The sequence below is a fragment of the Protomyctophum parallelum genome (assembly GCF_964188405.1).
Source record: "Protomyctophum parallelum genome assembly, chromosome: 17".
NCBI classification, from domain to species: domain Eukaryota; kingdom Metazoa; phylum Chordata; class Actinopteri; order Myctophiformes; family Myctophidae; genus Protomyctophum; species Protomyctophum parallelum.
In genome coordinates this window covers 10710469-10733163 of record NC_139719.1, presented here as the reverse complement: position 1 = coordinate 10733163, position 22695 = coordinate 10710469, and the positions used below count along the sequence as shown (strand labels likewise).

The following is a 22695-nucleotide window of genomic DNA, read 5'->3' as shown; positions in this document are numbered from 1 at the left end:
ATTGTCAACAGTCTCTCATCAGTCTTTTTCTGCTGCATATTCCACATTTGGAATTCAACATCAACAATCTGAACTGCACACACATGGCTGCAGCTGCAGCATCTCAAAACGGACAGTATACAGTATATATTGTATACATAAATAACAAACAATACAATAAAGCAACAGTCTCTGACCTTCATGAGGCAGCCTAGTCTCTCAAAACAGACTGTTGATATTATATAATATTACATATTACACCCCCCCCCCCACCCACCCACCCGCAAAAAAAGGAATGTACAACAACACAATATGTTAAGTCAGCTTCTTTTTTAACTGAATCCAATTGTTTTGAATAAAGAATTAAGAAGCCAAAAAGGCTATAAAATAATAAAGCAGCAATCTCTCTACCTTTTTAAATGAAATGCAGCCAACAAAAACAAAAAAGCAATGTGTAATAATGATGTGCTATTTTTTACAAAGTAAATAATATTACTGTTTTTGGCAGAGTAATAACTTACTTTACTCGTTACTGGGAAAAGTAATAATATTACAGTAATACGTAACTAGTAACTCGTTACTGCCCAACATTGATGAGAGCATGTTGGCCAGCATATGATGATGACACAGATCCACAGACCACACAATGCCAAATATAGTATTTATTTTGTGAGATTTCATTGAAGTTTTCCATTGAATCCCTAACAACTACCCAGAGCAAGGCTCATCCCTCACCACTATATACTTGTCTTAACGTGGGAGGATTACACGTCAGTGAGGTACGCGTCTGTAGGACTTAATTATATGTTTTCACGTCAAAGTCTTTCGAATATTTTCTTCTCTAAAGCGTTTAGTCTTTTGTTTCTGCGTGCTTTCCTGAGCTTTTGTAGCCCACAGCGCGTGACGTCAATGGAACCTCGGTGCATTCTGGGATGTTGCGCTGTTTCCAAACGCAGAGCATTTGCATACTTATACAATAGCCATAATTTATCCTGTGTACCGTACATTTGCATATTATACAGTAGCCATACTGAAAATCACAAATAAGTATCCTTGGCAAGATGAGATCCGTCGCTAGATGATGGGATTGTAGCATAATCACCTGCCTCTTCACATGGTTTATCATGGAGGAAACTGTGTTCTCTCTGCAATATGATCTCATGGTTTATGTATCCATGGTTTATGTATGAAGTGCTTCATCAAGACCCATTATAATGATTCAATGTTTGGAACTATACATTAGTGTAGGAAGCACTGGCCAAATGCAGTACATTTTCTTGTACAGTAGCCATACTTTTTTAACTATGATGATGACATCATATTTGAATTTAATACGATGAATTGAATTTATGATGATGAATGAATTGAATGATTTCCACTGGACCCCTTTAGAAAGTCCATTGCCTGGAATCAGAAGAGGTTTGTTGCCTTGCAACAATGGAGGCATAGAAAATAAGTACCATTTGTAGCAGTCAGAGAGTCTGTAATACAGCCATACTGTGTATCCGCACGCACGCACTCGCGCACGTGCGCACACACACATCACATCACATGGATGCGCAAAGATGAAATGATGAATTGATGGGCAGGAAAGACAGAAAAGCAGAGATGAGGCGGCTTGGTAGGAAAGTAGAAAAGTCAATATATATAGAGAGAGAGGCTTTCAGAGCGAGTGGGACGAGCAAACAGACATTCTCTCTGAAGGTTTAATGGAGGCACTCTGTTCAGAGAGCTGCTATCTGTCACCAGCTCGTTGTGTCCGCAAGCACCTTTGCTGGAGAGCAAAACATGATCCATGTTTGGAAGAGAGACCCAACATTGCTGGCACAAATCCTGCACCTCTGAATTGTTAAATTTTTTGTTGTGTTGTTTTGTTTTTGTCATTACTTTCCCCCTGCTGTTTTTGTCCTGCCCTGATTAAAAGACTTGCTGCTCCAGGCACTGATGTGTTCCGAGGCCAGAGACGTCACAACTGCTCTGTTTAACGAACAGAGACGTTTTAACTTAATCTCCGCCATAATTTCTCTCTTCACTGGTGTCACGAACTGTGTACTTTTATTGTGGTGTAGTTAGTGTGTGTCCTGTCTGCTCTAATGTTTACTACCTGCCATGTCTAACCTTGTGATTAGTCTTTGTATTTGACCTGTGTCCTGTTTAGTGTCAGCCTATCGTGTGTTGATTGTAGTTATGTTGCACCTGTGTCTTGTCTATTTAAACCTCCCTGTGTACAATGTTAACTTGCCAGTTTATAGTTTGTCACAGTGTCCTGTCCAGTTGTGAATAAATCACCCTTCAACTTTATCTGCCTGCCTGCTTTTGGTTCTGCATTTGGTCCATCACTTGTCTCACGGTGACAGTATAAACTGGCCAAATATGGACCCAGCAGAACTCCAGGAAATCGACGACGACCTCCTATAGCAATCAACAGCTATGTGAGTGCTATTAAGAACACCACCTGTGTGTTAGGCAGCAGGAAATGGCTCTCAGGTTGGCATTGATGTTTGATGAAGAAGAGACCAGTACTAGCACGACTGGTGGATGGAACAGCCAGGCAATTATCGTCTATGTTGGCATCCTTGATTTCCAACCACCACCACCCGCCGGAATCGGTATACCTCCAGTTTGTCCTGCTACCCAGCCTGTGTACTGGTCAGCCCCAGCCCCAGCCCGACTAGCCTTCATTTGGTTAGCGACCAGCCTGCTCCATCAGTTCGGCTAGGGTTCATGAGCCTTGGAACCCACCTGTTCAGATCCTGTTCTCCCTCAACCTGTCCGGCGTAAGGCCACCAGGAGGAGGCGTGGGTGCTCCCACCGGCACCAGTGCGTCCAGGAGCCCTCGCTGCCTCTCAGTGCACCAGAGCCCACGCTTCAGCCCAGCGCCAGAGAGGCTTCTCCGCCACTGGCTAGCAGCGCCAGAGAGGCTCAGCTGCTGCACAGTGACGCAGAGATGCTGCAGCCGACGCTCATTCACTGCCGCCGCTCAGCACCACAAAGCCTCCGCCGCTGCAGCTCACCTCTGAGGCCCCGCCGCTGCAGCTCACCTCTGAGGCCCCGCCGCTGCAGCTCACCTCTGAGGCCCCGCCGCTGCAGCTCACCTCTGAGGCCCCGCCGCTGCAGCTCACCTCCACTGAGGCCCCGCCGCTGCAGCTCACCTCCACTGAGGCCCCGCCGCTGCAGCTCACCTCTGAGGCCCCGTCGCTGCAGCTCACCTCTGAGGCCCCGTCGCTGCAGTTCACCTCTGAGGCCCCGTCGCTGCAGTTCACCTCTGAGCTCACCACAGTGATGCGGTAAGGAACGAGACGAAGTCGAGTTCCGCAAGCAATAATCACGTTAAACCACACCCTTCGAGTGTAATATTGCAATTATAAAACAGTTAAAACTAAGAAAATCGCTGAAAAAATATAATTTTTTTAATGACAGATGTAGTCACTACGACCACAAATGTCCCAAGAAACTAGCTAGCCTAGCCACCGAGTTTGCTAGTGCTCGGGGAAAACAGAGCAGCTGAATTCTTTGTTTTGATTAGGTGGTGAATGGTGCTGGTTTGATCCACGGCTAGAAGCCGTTTCAACCAATCAGATTGCTTCCTTAATATGGCCTGTTATAGTTATGTCGCACCTGTGTCTTGTCTATTTAAACCTCCCTGTGTTCAGTGTTCACTTGCCAGTTTATAGTGTGTTGTCAGTGTCCTGCCCTTGTATGTCCTGTCCAGTTCTGAATTAATCACCCTTCAACTTTATCTGCCTGCCTGCTTTTGGTTCTGCATTTGGTCCATCACTTGTCTCACCGTGACAACTGGTGCTGTCACCACTGCTTTATGCACGCATGCACGCGCGCACACACACACACACACACACACACACAGAGAGAGAGACTGGTAATCATGCATGTATGCAGGCACACATTCACCTTGTCACAAAGACTTTAGTTTGAGAAAATAAAAGCGGCATTACCAATGCACATCTGTTACAGGCTGGTGTGCATTAAGGATAATGACTCATTAACTCATCATTAACAATGTGCATCTGTTACAGGCTGGTGTGTGTTATAGGATCTAATGACTCAGATGGTCAAATTAAATCAGTTTGCTTGTTAAAGGTTTTCTGAAATTAAAAATATGCTTTTTACACTTTTAGAGCATATCCGTGGTCATCATAAGCATTTTTAACACATTGTCTGCTATTGACGAATGTTTTAATAGTCATCTGTTGTCTGCGATTGACGCGTGTGTATGTGTATGTGTGTATATATACAGGGCTGCACACAACTGTTTTGGTCTAGTACTCAGAGGAGCACCTGGAGGAGTTACTTGGTGCTCCTAAAATGCGGCGACCCATCTCGCCGGATGGATAAAAGAGGGATGCATGAATAACTTATAGCAAAACGATATTTATTGGATAAGTGGGGACTGGGGAGTCAATGGGTATTGCAACTCTAGATTCATCCCATTATTTAAAAAAATCCAGAGTTGCAAATTGCAGCTATAGGTCCATGTGTATTCCAGCCCTATATGTATATTCTAATACAAACTTCTTAATACTTCCTTTGATTGATTGAAATATTTATTAACAGTTTGCAGAATTACAGTACATTTCAAGCACAAACTCATATTATCCTAAGGATAATATGAGCATCAAAGCAATATTTAGATACTTATTATTCTTTTTTATTTAAAGCTGCGACACGTTGTGAGCTTGCTGTTCAACTATTTGTTTAACATACGACACGTCGTACGGCGAAGCATAAGTCAGGCTTCCCTTTTAGCCGAGGCGATGTACACAGTCAACACAGTCAGACAGTCAGACACGCATGGCTCCTCGGTGCAAAATAAATAATGTACAATACCCGACTTTACGATAAAAGCTGGGTGTCCCTGTATAAAAGGTGCAGTTTCTATCGGCCAGATTGGGATGCTCACGACATATTTTGCACCACATCTCGCTGCGCTCGGCATTAGTTTGGAGCCAGCCGACATCCATCTGTGCGGTTCAGGTGGTGGTTCCGTTTGGCGTCTCTTTGGAGGTGGTGGTGCTGGAACACCAAAATAGTTACTTAATGGCGCTTGCTTCTTGGACATTTTGACGAGAGTTTGGCTGTAATACTGTACGAATAATGTGTCAGATAACCTTTTCTCCGAGTCCATATAGTAAACTCCTGTCCTCCTCCCAGTAGCAAGCAGGAAGCAGCACGCATGGATTTGGAATCCTCCCTCGTTTGAGTAAGGACGCGCTGTGATTGGCCACAATGGCCAGTGCACTCTCGCAAGACGTGCTGTGATTGGCCAGTAGCCACTTTGAGTGGCAGTCGGTGGGAAATGCTCTCGCCACAGAATTTAGTGGGTATTCTGGACATAATAATCATTCTGGGCGGCCCCAGCTGTTGGTACGCAGAAGCGCTTCCCGGCGCTTGATTGACAGCGCATTTTTTATTTTGACGACGCATGCGCACTGGCGCACCAACTTATGTGCAGCCTTGTATATATATATATATATATATATATATATATATATATATATATATATATATATATATATTTAATCGCTCATTTCAACCCGTGACTTAGATTTTCTTGTCTGTTCCTAAATTCGAATTAGTTTAGCCCATTGCGGACCTTCGCTTTTTGGATACGATGTGCAGAAAAGGGTAAGCAGCAGCGTTCCTTTTGGAAAGCATGCGCCGTTTCTGAACCGCAGTGGGATGGGGTTTGGACGTGACCTACAGAATGGAGGGATGAGCATATAGGGACTGAGGGAACCTATCGGCGCTAACGTAGGACCTGCTATCTGGGCCAACACAGGAATGACCTGACACACACACACACACACACACACACACACACACACACAGGATATAAAAATGAAAAGCACCCTGGGGCGAAAGGCACAAATATTTACGTTACTCCTGTCGAGAGAGAGCGAGAGAGAGAGAGAGAGGGGAGAGAGAACAGAGGGAGAGGAGGAGAACGGATAAAGGAGTGCAGTGCATGACATCTGGTAGACTGCATGGCTGTGCATGGCCTCTCATTACAGTAAGTCTGCTCTGTTCTGTGGTCCTATATACCCCCCCACAGCTTGCCCTGAAGCACACATCTATCCACTCGGCTCTAAAGCCAACCCAGCACAGCAGCTATGTCCAGGCATCTGTCCGCCCACACAGACCTCTGTCAGCTACAATTTACAATTTACAATTTAGGCATTTAGCAGACGCTCTTAATCCAGAGCGACTTACATTTAGGCAAGAACAAAAGCATGGGAATACATCACATAAAAGCATTTATCATGAAACATGCGTAAGCTAAGAAGGTAACAGTGGAATATCTATATGATGAAACTATACATACACTATACATAATAAACTATACATATTCACTACTATGCTATACATATGTACTATGGCGTGCTATGACTATATACAATACAATTATAGTGCTGTCTACATAACATGCTATAAGTCTAAGTCAAATGCTATCTAAGCCAACAGAAATTCTATCTAAGGGGTTAGGGTAAGTGCTATGGGCCATGATGGAGTCTGAAAAGGTGGGTTTTCAGGCTACGGCGGAAGATTGGGAGTGATGCTGCAGTTCTGACTGCAATGGGAAGTGCATTCCACAGTTTTGGAGCCAGAAGGGAGAAGAGTTTGGGACGTGTGGAGCGTTGTCCCGGCGTTTTTAGTGAGGGTACTTCCAGTTTCCCTGCGTTGGCTGATCTGAGTGCGCGGGAGGGTTTGTAGGGTTCAATCATACTTGTAAGATATGGGGGAGCCATACCTTTGGTTGCTTTGAATGCCAGCATCAGAGTTTTGTATTCTGTGCGGGCAGCGACCGGGAGCCAGTGGAGGGAGCGGAGCAGGGGGGAGACATGTGAGAATTTTGGCTGGTTGAAGACCAAGCGAGCTGCTGCATTTTGGATCAGCTGGAGAGGCTTAAGTGCACATGCTGGTAGGCCAGTAAGGAGGGAGTTACAATAGTCGAGTTTTGACAAGACTGTTGTCTGGATTAGGAGCTGGGCTGATTCCTGGGTGAGGAACGGTCTAATTCGTCGTATGTTATAGAGTGTGAACCTACATGATCGAGTGACAGCTGTGATGTGAGCTTTGAACGAGAGCTGACTGTCCAGGACAACACCAAGATTCCTGGCTGTTGGGACAGACGTTACCAGGGCGTTGTCTACGGAAATAGTTAGCTCCTGCATAGGGCAGGACTTAGCTGGGAAGAAGAGAAGCTCAGTCTTGTCTGGGTTCAGCTTGAGGTGGTTGGAGGACATCCACTGTGATATGTCAGCCAGGCATGCAGTGATGCGCTCTTCCACCTGAGTGGCAGAGGGGGGGAAGGATAGGAACAGTTGTGTGTCATCGGCGTAGCAGTGATAGGATATATTGTGAGCAGAGATGATAGTGCCAAGGGATTTAGTGTACAGTGAGAAAAGGAGGGGACCAAGTACAGATCCCTGTGGGACCCCAGTTTGGAGGGTTCGGGGGGATGATAGCAGACCTTTCCAGGAAACCTGGTAGGTCCGATCGGTGAGGTAGGAGGAGAACCACTTTAGTGCCGTTCCACCGATGCCTAGCTCCGCTAGGGTTTCTAGGAGCAGCTGGTGGTTCACTGTGTCAAATGCTGCTGATAGGTCTAGGAGAATCAGTCCTGCAGAGTGGGAAGCAGCTTGGGCAGCATGTAGTGCTTCTGTGACTGCCAGCAGGGCAGTTTCTGTGGAGTGGGCCTTCTTGAATCCGGACTGGTTGGGATCCAGCAGGTTGTTCTGTGAGAGATGGAGAGAGAGCTGCAGCCTATTGACCGGTCCACACTGGCACTGCACAGAAAGGCGGGACAGGGTATATTTAACCCATTCTGGGTGGGAACCCCTTTTGGTGTTGGCATTATGTTATGCCTTAGCTATTGAAAAATAGCAGATCTACAAGCTCATAGCGCGCCACCGAGTGGCGCGCTATGAGCTTGTAGGTCTGCTATTTTTGAAAAATCGTGAAAATGTGCCTCAAATTTGGAATATATTTGAACGTTTTTAACTCAATTCTTTGCTTCTTGGAGGGTCCCTGGAACAACATATTTTCAGATGGGGGTCGGTGGCCAATTACAGATCATTTTCGGGGTCCTTGACATGAAATATTGAGTGATATATAGGCCTAGAAACATTTCAGAAAACTGTCAGGATTTAGAAGACATTTTTTTCAGGACTAAATGGGTTAACACCGCTGACTGAGGATCAATGTCTGGGAAGAATAGTGCTGGACAGCAACCCTTGGCAATTTGGCATCCATCACCTCTAGTGTCTGGGCTCTCACAACAACACAGCATGCAGGTTTCTGTGTCCCTTCATTCATTATAGTGACTCACCTAACTTTGTGTAACTATAGAGAAAAAAGACCACTTCGGTCGCTTGGCCTCTTTCTACGTGAAAGGCCACTGTACCCCCAGACAGATATAGCTCCAGTGGGCAGCTATAAATATAGCTCAATGTGAAAGGGGATTTTTCTTTCCTGAAATGTAAAAAGTATATTAAAATAAATAATTAGGCCATGTTGTGACTGTGAAGGGATTACTGTGGGCAACACATATACAGTATACTGGACTCCTGAATAGGTGAAGTGAATTGTCTCTCCTCAAATCCTCTAATAGCATGTGGCCTACCAAAACAAACAGTTCAGGTCAGATCAGACACACCTGCACTCATTGCCATACATTGCTGCACACACACACACACACACACACACACACACACACACACACACACACACACACACACACACACACACACACACCTTGACAGCTCCTTCTGCAGCAGACACACGCTGCTCTGACAGCTGATAGGAGGGCAGCTCGTTAGCCATGACAGGACGTCGTAACTAACTACCCAGCATGCTCAGCGGCACCCTGCAGCGAGTGCAGTGGGAGAGTGTGTCACACCTCCGGGGACGTGAACGGCTTTAGGAAATAAAGGGGTGTGTGTGTGTGTGTGTGTGTGTGTGTGTGTGTGTGTGTGTGAGAGAGATGGGGGGGGGGGGGGGGGGGCAGAGCATGGGGACGCCTGGTAGCTAAAAACCATCAGTCCTCTCTATTCCTCTCCTCTGCCACGAAGTCACAAACAAGTCTACGACACTTACCTTGAGTGGCGTGGCGTGGTGGTGCCGTAATGTTATCCAAAGAAAGAGCTACTATATACTTCACTGACAGTGAATGTTGAACTGATTGTCTGGGGCAGTCATGACATCGCCAGGGTGATTTTTGTGCTGGTTTCGGCGTATGGTCGATTTAAACATATCTGGATGTAAAAGCTCTAAAGACGTTCCCAAAGTCACTGTAGAAAGTGTTGCCGTTGTCGGTTTTTGTAGATCAGCTATTTTCATTATTGTTTTTTTTGAGTGGTGCAACCACTCCTACAACCAGCAATGTCCGTGTACACCTATGTATGTATCAGTGGTCATGAGCACGAGTATGTCACTTAATACCAGAAAAAGAAAAAAAAAAAACAGAGAGAGGGGTAGTGCTGTGCCTTCTGCCTGCTAATGAGAGAGAGAGAGAGAGAAAGAGGGGGGAGTTGCACCACTCAGTTCACACAGGTGTGATTTTTTTACTACATTTAATTTTGACAGGAAAGTGAAAGTGCATGGTTCAGTCTGTCTGTGGGCTTCATAAACTAGACCGGTGATGGACACTGAGCACTGCACTCCCTGTGGTGGTGTGGAACTCGTGTCCAATTTGAAGTCGGTGGGGCGAACGGTTCTCCAGATATGTGGATTACAGACGTATACGTACAGACTTTTTTTTTAATATATATATATATATAATTTTATCCCACGATTTTTCAACCCATTTTTTCACCCAGTGTCAATTATCTAATCCTGTGCACTACACTTCCTCTGTCAACCTGGGGGGGGCAGCGGACTGACCTCATGCCTCCTTCTATTCATGAGGAGTCCAAGCTGCTTCTTTTCACGTGACAGGGGGGAGTTTCCCCGGCCGGACGTAGCACGTGGAAGGAACACGTTATTCCGACCCGTTCCTTTCCCCTCCATCTGGCACCCCGGCTGGCCATGGAGGTAGTTTAGAGACCTGGATTACTGCATGTTTTTTGTGAGGGTACCTACCCTAGGGGGCACGGGGAGAACATGCAAACTCCACACAGAAGAGGCACTGAAGACGTGGAGGAGAGAGGCCGGTTAAGACTGAGGTTACGGTTAGCAACCTACGTGGTCGGTTAAGACTGAGGCGTGGCTGGTTAAGACTGAGGTTGGGGTTGGCAACCTACGTGGCCGGTTAATACTGAGGTTAGCGTTAGGGATAGTATTACTGTTAGTTTGGAATTATGAGAGGGCGGAATAATGGCATCCATTGACATTGATTCCCACGTCTTCTTGCATTTATATTTGTTCATTAAGCAGGCACCTTCTGCATCTCTTTGATGAATACAGTGTCTTCTGTAAGAGTGAGTATGTCCTGATGGATAAAGACAGCTAGCGGTGTCTCTTGTTTACTCCTGCTTGCTGTGCGCTATCGGAAAGCCTAAACGTATAAGCCCACACGCCACACTTCGCCTGGTGCTGGCAACGCCACTGCTTAATGAATAAATCTAAAAGCGAGAAGACGTGGGAATCGGTGTGAATGGACATCGGGCGGAATGAAAGACGACGGCGGATGTGCCTCACATGTAAATTCCCTCCTCAGGCCTTGGATGTGTTCCAGTGTGTCGGTATGTGTTTAGAGAGAATAGATTAGCCAGGGAGGCAAGGTTGTTTTCTTTTTTTGTTGTTCTGTGGATGATCTTAGATTAGTAGTCACTCTGACTCAAGTATACAATTTGGCAATGCGGTGTCTGTTGTCTCTCTCCTCTATGTTCTCAGTTTGAGTGGAATTCACTCAAACTAAGAACCGAAAGGCTCTGAGCTCAGGTTATAGGAGGGAAGCTGGAGCTCAGCTGGTCACACAGGACGGGATGTGGCTGAGGGGAGATGGGATAACACTGCACACATCTGCTCCCCTCTCCCCCCCCATGGGGAGTGTCTGCCAACGCTTGTTAATACACCTGCTGCCCAGCAGAGCCAGTCTGTTTGTCACAGCGAGAACAGAGATGCTTCTAATCAGAAATGGAACAATCGTGTCAGATGAGCTGGGGGTGGCATCAAGGAACTGTGGGTTTCTGACCATTCTGTCTGTATGTAACCACTTTCACTTTACTTTCAAATGTTTTCAAAGCTAATGAAAATAGCAAAAGAAGCTCAAACTTTGATCGACTATTTCCTAAATGTTTGCGCATCTTGTGCGACAAAGTGGGGCATTCATTTATGTAAAAACACAGAGTTGAAATATAAAGATACAAGGTTTCTGCCCGACAGTAATGATCAGTGATGTATTCAGACACATTGACTGTAGATAGGAAGAGCATTGGCTATAGTGTATGGGTTGCAGGTCAAGTGCTTCCATTATGTAACAATGTGCAATTTGCCTTGACTGTTGAATCAATATATCTCTGCCGGTTTCAGATTTATTTATTTTATTCACGCTGTCCTCCTACTCTTTGTAATGGCTATAATTCCTCTCCCATTTGACATTTCACTCCTAATGAGATTATAAAAGTGGTTTAGCCTTTTATTCGCGCCTTTCTCTTTGTCCCGTGATGATGAGAGTCAAAGTGTTCCTCATTCTCATTAGTATTCCTCGCCTCTCTGTTCTCTCTGTTCCACGCAGGTGTTATGTGGATGACAAAGTGTCCAAGGTGGCCTGGCTCAATCGATCCAACATCATCTTCACTGGTCAGGACAAGTGGTCCCTGGACCCCCGAGTAGACCTTGTGACTAAAGGACAGCTGGAGTACAGTCTACGCATACAGAAGGTACAGTGTGGCCTCATAGAGAACCGTGCACATACATAAAGTACAGTGCTGTAGTATAACGTTTTAGATAACAATGTATACAGAAGGTTACAGTAGCTATACAGTGTGTTCTGTTAGAGAACAATGCACAGTTGGCGTTTCATAATGATGTTTGTGTCTTCTACACTTCGTCATACGTGTCATACACTGTTGTCGGGCACCTATAGAAATTTCTAAAGTAGAGTAGCCCTAAATGAGCATTAGTGATGGCAAATTACTATAAGATAAAGATGAAAATGATGAACGTGCTCCTTTACGCATTTACTGCCAGATTTATTTCCCCTGTTCTTCCCTTGCCATTTCTTCCAAATGTGATAATTATATGGTAATTAACCACCATAGTCTGGGCTAAAAAGCCCAAGGCCTGTTTTTCATGCAAAACAAAATGCTTACAATGGATTCAGAATCATGAAAACCCCCTGGAAAGTCACATGCTACCTAAAGCAAAATGACAATTTTCATTGTTAATGGTGCCCCAGCGTTCAGCATCTGTCACAACGTTTCCCAAGGGAGCTGGCTTGGAACAAATTTTCTTCTCACTGTGACGTTGTCTGGAAATGTGTCTCTATTCCTCTCCTCTCTGTATTTCTACAGGTGAATGTATATGATGAAGGCTCCTACACATGTACCATACAGACTAAACAGAAACCTAAGACCTCGCAGGTCTTCCTCGTTGTACAAGGTAATGTCTACCTCACTGATTCTCAACCTTTTTTCTCTTTAAGAACCTCCAGTTTGATCCCATTTGCTACCATTTTCTCTTCTCTTTGCGACCCCAAACTACATCAGTGTTTAAATGGAACCAAATGGGCTATATATGAACTCCATAACAAGTTATCCCATTCTGAACGGGAACCCATTTTGGTGTCAGCATCATGTTATGCTTTAGCTATTGAAAAATAGCAGATCTACAAGCTCATAGCCACCGAGTGGCGCGATACAAGCTTGTAGGTCTGCTATTTTTGAAAAAAATCGAAGAACGACTGACATTTTTAGAATCTGATCTCAGGTCAGAATGGGTTAATCAGACCAGTGTGTGTCCAGCGGAAACCTCGTGTGAATCTGATCTCAGGTCAGAATGGGTTAACTGCCACCGTGTGTCCATAGAGGGTAGTTAGCTGCGCCAGCTGGAATTGGTTGTTTTCTCGGGTTGCAGACATCCATTGTAAGAAACGGCTCAATATCGCCAGAAACGTTAATATTTCAATCGCGATGCGATGAAAAATCACAAATCAGAACCGAACCTTGGATGTGTGGACTCTATGGGATGCGCACACACGTTTCCTGATGCTGGGGGTATGCAAGGTGTTGCCTAGCAACCGGGCCAGTGTTAAAAGTTGATTTTCGATAAAATACATTAATTGACATGGTCTGGATTTTAATTGACAGAATACAATTTACAATTTAGGCATTTAGCAGTAAACAAGAACAACAACATGTATACGTCAAATACATGAAAATAGTCATCATGTATCATACAGTATGTAAGCTAAGAACAGTGGAATGCATATCTATCATCATCATCACCTTTATTTATACTCTGAACAATCGAGGGCAAGCCCTCATCTTCAATGTATACATTATAAATCAGGGTAAATTACAAAGGAACTTTATGCAGAGCAACCAGTCAAACAAACAAACAAACCAAAATAACTCAGTTGAAACAGGAACAATCACGGTTAAAACTGTTTTTGACGCATTCCTTTGAACTGACCGAATAATGGTAGGGAGCTCAGCTGAAAAGAAACAAAAGTTCAATTAAAAAACAAAAGCAAGAAATATAGGCAGTACAATAGAGTCCTCACACAAACACATTGTCGTAAAAAGCCACACTATAGAAGTGAGCCTTTAGGAGAGTTTTAAAAAGTGCCCAGTGACTTAACCTGTCTAACTTCCAGAGGAAATTGATTTCAAAACTGCAAATGCTCTATATCCCCTTGTGTTACAACTTACTGTACAAGCCTTGCCATGGTGGTGACCTTGAGTAGCAGCTGGTCTGGGGGGAGAGAGAGAGAGAGAGAGAGAGAGAGAGAGAGAGAGAATGGGATTTTTATTTGAGTCGTGACCCATACAAATTTGTCCGTGACCCACAACTGTGTCCTGACCCAATATTTTGAAACCAGTGGCATCTAGACTATTCAGTCGTGTTAAATGTGTTTAGGTCTTATCACTCACCACCTGCTATAACAGAAGCTATTGTGTTGTAGACAGACTGTAGAACTATTTTTGGTCTTTAAAGCTCTATTCCCTTCAGATTTGTTCTGGCACTGCGTCTGGGAAAGGCTGGGAAAGGCTTACAGAGTCTGTTTGTTTGTAATGCAGACACTCAAGTAAAACCAAGATTGAAATACCGGTATAAACCTAACAAATAAATAATATGAGGAACATTGTATAATGCCTTAACATGAATGGCCGTTTACCCTTTTATGGGAGCTTACATTAAATATAATGGCAAGCGTATACTGTCAGAGAGTACTGACATTAAAGGGATTGTGACATAAAAAAAAAGGTTTTGGAATAGTTCTTGTTTTTTTTAGGTTTTCTAATCTCAATTGCACCCAAAAAACATGAACTTTTAACATTCAGTAGATTTTCTGTGATCTGGGGTTTTCTGGCTCAAACAGGTGCTCTGATTTGCCGGCAGTAAGTGACATCACTTACTGCAAATCCCATATATGTCAATGGGATTTGCCAGCAGATGTCACTGTTTCACTGTGTTGCCTGTTTTCATTGTAGCTCAAAAGGCCCAAAAAACCCCAAAGAAAACTTCAGACCACAGAAAATCCACTGAATGTTCAAAGTTCAGGTTTTTTGGGTGTAATTGAGGTCATAAGACCTAAAAGGAAAAAGAAAAAGAAATTAAAATGAATGTCATAAAACCTTTAATTCAAAGCCTGTGGCAATAGATCAATACTGATTTGAATCAGCCATGGCCCATGGCTGCAATCAGCATGGTGAAGGAAAGAAAGTTAGTATTTAAGAAATAAAAACGGGATACAGAAAGCAGGCTGGTTTAATTGGAAACCAAGGTGGTCGTGGAATATACACATTGACATAATACATTATCCACTGTGGGGTCGATGGTGTTTAATTGGCACATTTTACAATGCTCTCCACATCTGGCACACAGCCAAACACAAATTCATCATTGGGGAACATTGCAATGCATGTGGATTGATGAAGAAAATCCATTATAAGGTGACACATAACATAACCCCTGTTTTACACCAACTCCACTGGCTCCCCATCAAATACCGTATCGACTTCAAAATCCTTCTCCACACATTCAAGGCCATCCATAACCTCGCCCCCCCCCCCCCCCCCCCCATACCTGTCTGACCTTGTCCACGTCAACATCCCCATCCGGTCTCTCAGGTCTGCCTCCTCCCTCACCCTGAAAGTCCTCCCAGCCCGTCTCTCCACCATGGGCTCAAGAGCCTTCAGCCGCTCTGCCCCTCACCTCTGGAACTCCCTCCCCCCTGACATCAGAAACATGGACTCTATCACCATATTTCAAACTCACCTCAAAACCCACCTGTTAAGGCAGGCCTATGACTCTGTGTGACCTCTGTGTCTTCTGCTGCAAGCTGTGCCCTAGTTTTATTTTTTCCTGCTTTTTGTGTTCTTGTACTGCTTTTAATCTGTACGGCGACCTTGAGTGCCCTGAAAGGCGCCTTATAAATAAAATGTATTATTATTATTACTAGCCCTTACCCGTTGTGAGATATTTGCCCCGTGGGGGGTACTGCGCCCGGTGCGTTTTTAATTCACTAATAAGTTCATTATTAATAATGAATGTGTCAAATTGAAAAAAGGGCTTCGTTAAGACCTCCATATTCATATGGTCAATGCCTGTGTGAAAAGTGGGAGTGATTGGTGCAGGCGGTGAGGAGATATGGCGGTGTTTCTGACAGACAGACAGACAGACAGACAGACAGACAGACAGACATTGTTAGAATTATAGTATGATTATTATTATAAAGTGGAAAACTTGATCCATTGATTCTTGACGGGCGCCAAGGGCTAGCCCCTCCAATGCATGGCTTTCGGAAATTACATCATGCGGCAACCAAGTCTATGGACTTTTAATGTTTGTTTGGAGCCTTATTAACACAAATGTTTGCCGGTGAAGACTATGGACTTTAATGTTTGTTTAGGGCAGTCATGGTGTAATTCCTTTACCCTCTTTAGTGCTGTAAATGACAACGTAACATCTGCGGCTGATATAAATACAGTGTGGGTGCACCTCACTTCACACAAGTGTGATTCTTTATTTTCTTTCCGAGGGGCAGTGTAAGATACACACACACACACACACACACACACACACACACACACACACACACACACACACACACACACACACGCACACACACACACACACACACACACACACACACACACACACACACACCCCTTTCTTTCCTAAAGCCGTTCACGTCCCCGGAGGTGTGACACACTCTCCTACTGCACTGCAATTTCCAATACTTTTTACTGCTACTCCACTACATCTCGGATCCAATTACTTTTACTCCACTACATTTATTTGAAAACTTTAATTACTAGTTACTTTGTAGATTGCAATTCTTATTACAAAACATACATTAACCACTTCTTCAGCCCTATATGTACATTTCGGCCATTTGAAAATAGCCGTTCTACAAACTCGTAGATCTGCTGTTTTCAAAAGATTCTTGTACATTTGAAACGGGACGTTCCGCGTAATGAGTAGCCTACTACCCATTCTGACCTGAGATCAGATTCATACGAGGTTTCCGCCGGACACACACTGGTCTGATGAACCCATTCTGACCTGAGATCAGATTCTAAAAATGTCAGTCGCTCTTCGATAAAAAAAAAATAGCAGACCTACAAGCTCGTATCGCGCCACTCGGTGGCGCGATATGAGCTTGTAGATCTGCTATTTTTCAATAGATAAAGCATAACATGATGCTAACACCAAAATGGGTGCCCGGTCAGAATGGGTTAAGTGCATTTTGATGTCAATACTTTTGTACTTTTACTCAAGTACATTTTGAATTCCGGACTTTTACTTGTAACAGAGTACTTAATTTTGCAGTATATTTATATATTGTACTTTGTTCCACCACTGGTGTTATGCTACAATGATAACAGCAGAGAGTGGGACTTGTGTGGATGCAGCATGGCAGTGCAACATGGCAGGAAGGAAGCAACAGGATCAATGTTTGGCTCTAACTGTCACATTATCTGTGACAAATGAGAGCGCCGACACAAACTCGGGGAGTTAAGTAGGACATTCCGATGTTCAAGCGACACGTAACCGGACACAATGGATTGTGGAAGAGGCAATCTGCTGCCATGGAACTCACAGCGGCAACATCAATTCACATTAAGACCTTTTGAATGGTTATTAATGGCTCATATCTTTAGTCCATAACCAGATATAAAGACAGGGTTTGCCTGCATACACTGCTGTGTGGATGAAATGATACCGGGGCATACTGTACAAGAGCTAGACCGTCCGATGGTCCATTGTTTAACTTTTGTGACGACATCGGTATCGGCAATTATGCAGTTCAGTTGTCAGATGTCCTGATTTCTTTTTACCACTCTCAATCTAGCGTCCCTATCAATCTTGGGCATGCCATTAGGCTATTGTAGATCGGCACATTATCGAACATAATTGAATAGGGCTAAGTGGTTAAATTAAACATATATCCTAGTTAAAGTTATACCATATAATCTATAGCCTAATCAAATGATTATTTAATTTTTTAGATTGGTTAAAAAACAATTGCCTTTTTTGACCAGAATTTGTGGGGTAAGTTTATTTTTTACACGTTTTATTTACACAGTAAAACAAAGGGTCTTTTAATCTTCTTCGTGTGCGGTGGAGGAGGTGCCCTCATGCATTTAAACGGGGACATTCCACATGCATGTGAATGCTCGAGGTAGGCGAGATAGCAAGTGAAATATGTGTCTGGTCGATTTTCATTTTTCATCTGGCTAAATGCTCCACAGCCATCCATCCTTGGTGGACAAATGGCCTCTGCATGTGTCCTCGCTGTGCCCCTCAACGCCCCTTAGCTCTGATATAGGAGGGACTTCTATATAGCTTCTCCCTCCCTTCAACCCCCTACTCTATCTGTCACTAACAGCCCCCCACACTCCCACAGCCACGGTCCGAGTCCACGATCCAGAACCTGTCAAAGCAGACGGACAGCCTGGTTCCTTGGCTGTCGTTTGTGAGGTGAAATTGAGGAGCGGGGTTAAAAACCTGCACGGAGATGATGTGAAGGACAATGTATAGGCTACAGGGTGGAGTTATAGGAGACATCAGTCACATTAGTGCCCTAACCCATTCTGACCTGAGATCAGATTCTAAAAATGTCTATTACATCCTGACAGTTTCATTATTAACCCATTCTGACCTGAGATCAGATTCTAAAAGTGTCTTCGATTTTTCAAAAATAGCAGACCTACAAGCTCGTATCGCGCCACTCGGTGGCGCGATATGAGCTTGTAGATCTGCTATTTTTCAATAGCTAAAGCACAACATGATGCTGACACCAAAATGGGTGCCCGGTCAGAATGGGCTAAACTTGATTGATTGATTGAATATACACATACAATTTTCAATTCGCTTTGGCATGGCATGGGGGGGACGACGACGACGACGACGAATGCATCCGGTCTAAAGCCAGCCTACTCAAACTATAGGCTATCCGATAATTTTGACACACACGCACACGCACGTGCGCACGCATGTGTGAGCGTGCTATTTCCAAACGGCACTTCTGCTGTTTTTCTATCAAAACGGGCTGTGGCGTGTTCCCTCCTCCGTATCATCAGTGCCCATACCCGAGGCGGGGTTGGCGAAAGGGCCTTTCTGTGTGGATTTTGCATGTCCTCCCCGTGTCCCCCTAGGGTAGGTACCCTCACAAAAAACATGCAGTAATCCTGGTCTCTAAACTGCCTCCCCCCTGGCCAGCTGGGGCGCCTGATGGAGGGGAAAGGAACTGGTTGGAATAACGTGTTCCCTCCACACGCTATACGTCCAGTCGTCCAACCAGGGAAACTCCCCCCTGTCAGGTGAAAAGGAGCAACTTGGACATTCAGGCATGAAGGAAGCATGAGTTCAAGTCCGTTGCTCTCCCCTTGTCCCCCATATATGGGGACTAGGTTGGCGGAGGGTGTGTAGGATCACAAAATCACGGGTTAAAAAAATATTAGAAAAAAAAGGGAGGTTACGCACATACCATCTCGACGAGCATAGCTTGCATAATAAATAGAAATATGATAAGAGTGCAGCGGAGGATAGGAGAAAAGAGGGCCAGGGCAACGGTGGTGTGGTGGTGTTGGCGCTGGCACATGTGTTAACCAACAGGAGAGGTATCGATACATCAATACTATGGAAAAGTTATATGGGACCGTTTTTATTTTCCAAAAAACCATTGGCCCAGGCGGTGGCGTATAACCGTCTGGGCACCCGACTGGGTAATCCAGTCGCAGTGTGCCGCGGGTTCGACTCCCTAGCCCCGACACGGTCTTTACTTGCATGTCTCCCCCCATCTCTCTCCCGTTTCCTGTCAGCCTACCTGTCCCTTCAAAAAAAACAATAAAAGGCGTATGCCGCAAAAAAATATCTAAAAAAAACAAAAACAAAAAAAAACAGGACCATAGACTTGGCTGCCAGATATGACATGATTTCAAAAGCATGTCATGCATTGGAGGCCCTCAAAAAGACTAGGCCTATACTTCTGCCATCACTGTCCATCATGTAAACTCATTTCCCACTTGTCTTTCAACTGTACATGTTGTGCAAGTTGTGCACATCAGGATGTATTTCAAACACCGCAAACATCCTCACAGCGTCTGCAATACGCTTTAAACGTTTTTTTGGGCAGGCGGTGTGTTCGCTCTCTGACGGTCGCTCTAGTGTGCGTGTGTGTGTGTGTGTGTGTGTGTGTGTGTGTGCTTGTGTTTGTGTGTGTACCAGATGTCTGGCATGGTATTTAGAGAGACCATATGGTCGCCACTCGCTGACACAGTGCTTTACATTGGCAACACCACTCTGCAGCCTGTAATGCAACATATGTCCACTTATTTTACTTTATTTCCCATGGGACCTTGGGGAGCAAGTTGGTGATGCAACCTTTAGTTTGCTCAGCTCAGGAATACATATTTCTACTGAGGAGAAATATTCAAGGGGCCTTGGTGACTCTCTGCTTATCCTTCTATAAATTCACTTCACTTCACATTTTTGTTCACTATTAGACACATCGTCTGTGTTTTTCCACGTCGCAGATTGAAATTGCCAAATGGCTCAGATGTACCACTAACACTGGATATAGTGAAAAGGTGATATCGACGGAATGCACCGTAACGAGTTGGCAATTTAAATGTGTGTGTGTGTGTGTGTGTGTGTGTGTGTGTGTGTGTGTGTGTGTGTGTGTGTGTGTGTGTGTGTATGCGCGTGTGCGTGTGCGTGCGTGTGCGTGTGTGTGTGTGCGTGCGTGTGTGTGCGTGTGGTGCGGGCATGTCCAAAAAGTATGTTTATCCCTCTTCAAAACGTTTGTACTGAAATTCCTACATTACATAATAAGCAGCAAGTATATCCTCTCCTCCCATTTTCTACTCTCCCCTCTTCTCTTCCCCATGTCATAGGGATCAGACATATCAATACGGCAGCATTTGTTTAATTCCAATTAAGTAATGTATTTATTTTAAACCTGAGCTCCTTTGTATCAATTTCCAGTCAGACGGTAACCTGACTCCGTCAGATTGCGACAGTATTGAGTTCACAATTTCCCTCCTCCTGCCTGACTCTCTCTCAAGCAGAAACGATAAACCGGAAGCAGCGGGGACAGAAATGGTGATATCTCCATAATAATTTCGAGTTGTAGTCCTGTTGGGTTGTGTTTACATGTGCGCTGTGGCCTCTAGCGGCCACATACGGCCGTGTCTGTCGAAACAAAAACCTCCCCCGTTGTAGGAATTTAATTGCGTTTGGGGTTGGGCTGTTTGCTCGTTGTTTGTGAGAGGGGCAGAGAGGGGGGAAAAAGCCAATTGGATTCTCTGTCACCTCAATCTAGTTTCCTGCGGCCTCTAGTATCGCTCCTGTCATTGCCCCCCTGCCCCACCCCACCCCATCTGTCATATCTGGAAGCGCATCTTCATTTTGGCTCCGGTCGTTTGGCTCCAGCTATAACGCTGTAGCTTCATTTACAGTTAATGCAGTTTGACAAGATTGTGCCGCTGGTGTCTCTTGGTATTAGAGGATTGGCTTATATGTGTGTGTGTGTGTGTGTGTGTGTGTGTGTGTGTGTGTGTGTGTGTGTGTGTGTGTGTGTGTGTGTGTGTGTGTGTGTGTCTGTGTGTGTGTGTGAGGGTGTGTGTGTGTGTGTGTGTGTGTGTGTGTGTGTGTGTGTGTGTGTGTGTGTGTGTGTGTGTGTGTGTGTGTGTGTGTGTGTGAGAGTCATAGTTACTAAAAGCATTTAGATTTTATCCTTTTTATAGTGAGGAGACCTTTGTCGGAGAGTTCAATGAGAAGCACGTTAAGATCAATTCTTTGTTTCACTGGGAGCCATTGAAGAGACGATGAAACAGAATAATTATGTTCACATTTCTCGGTTCTATAAGCAGCATTCTGAACAAACCAGGTTTATGGAGCACCTGCTTTGTCAATCCAGCAAAGAGTGCATGAACCATTTTTCCAGCCTCTGATTGAGACAGGATCAAGTATCTAACTTTAGAGATGTTCCTTAAATGATAAAAGCCAGCCTTGGAGATGTAAGTGATGTGCTTCTGGAAGTTAAGCTCTTCATCTAAAATCACACGTTTTTACCCCTAATTGCTGGTTGGAGCCACCGTCTGCCGTTACCGTCGCCAGTACTGGCGTGCCGTCCTGTTCCGTTTAACGTCCTGCTCCCGTCCAATGACATGCCGTCTGCTGTCTACCATGTGAATGCAGCATAAGAAGGAAGCTCACATGAGTAAAATTCTGTAGAGCTACTATACTCAAACTCAGAACAACAAATTCATGAAGCTCTCCATTCTTCGTGAATTCACAACAAGAGGTTGTACTTGTGGGTCATTGGAAAATGACTACAGCAACCCCAGCTGACAAACAGACCATAATAACACCAGAAAGTCCACAAAATGTATTACAAAATTACACATTACCCAGGTTTGTCCTGTTGTCGTGGATATGATGTAAAATGGTGACATTCTCCAAGCAGAATGCTCCTAAATTATATATTCTTTCCTCGTCCGTCCAGTCCCAGCCAATATCTACGAAGTGTCAGAAGACATCAATGTGAACGAGGGCAGTAACGTGACACTCAGCTGTCTGGCCAGTGGCAGACCAGATCCTGCTATCACCTGGAGACTCCTCAACCCCTCAGGTAAAGGGAAAAGGTATACTTTCTGTTTCAGCTTCATCTACAGTATGCAGCGGGTGGCTGCACAGATGGTTCCTGAATCATCATTCATGGCCACCTGAGGATCAGCCAATCTGGAGCTGAGATTCATGTCCTCAGCCACAGCCAAGATTTTCGGGGTTTATGATCCGTTTGTCTTATTCAAGTCAATCAAGAGTACAAAAAAAATCACACCTGTGTGAAGTGAGGGGCGCTAATATATATAAAAAAATCCCTTCATTGTCAATGCGTTTACAAAACAAACTAAAGACAAACATTAAACCTGTGTATAGGAGGGGCTAGCGCCCCTAAAAAAATTTAAAAAATAGACATCACTGGGCGGCCCTCACTTCACACGACATCGAGTATGATTTTTGAGGGTCAGTAGCCCCTCCTACACACAGGTTTAATGTTTGTGTTTAGTTCAATGTTTG

The 22695-nt window shown here is 44.6% G+C and overlaps 1 protein-coding gene across 1 annotated transcript in view; it reads left to right on the top strand.

The window, feature by feature from the left end:
• LOC310874333 (limbic system-associated membrane protein-like) overlaps window positions 1–22695 on the top strand; it is a 94954-nt gene that overhangs the window by 60363 nt on the left and 11896 nt on the right. The window contains exons 2-4 of the mRNA XM_083787102.1: window positions 11675–11819; window positions 12453–12540; window positions 22121–22246. Coding sequence (XP_083643228.1) covers window positions 11675–11819; window positions 12453–12540; window positions 22121–22246 — 359 coding nt within the window. The remainder of the gene's footprint in view (window positions 1–11674; window positions 11820–12452; window positions 12541–22120; window positions 22247–22695) is intronic.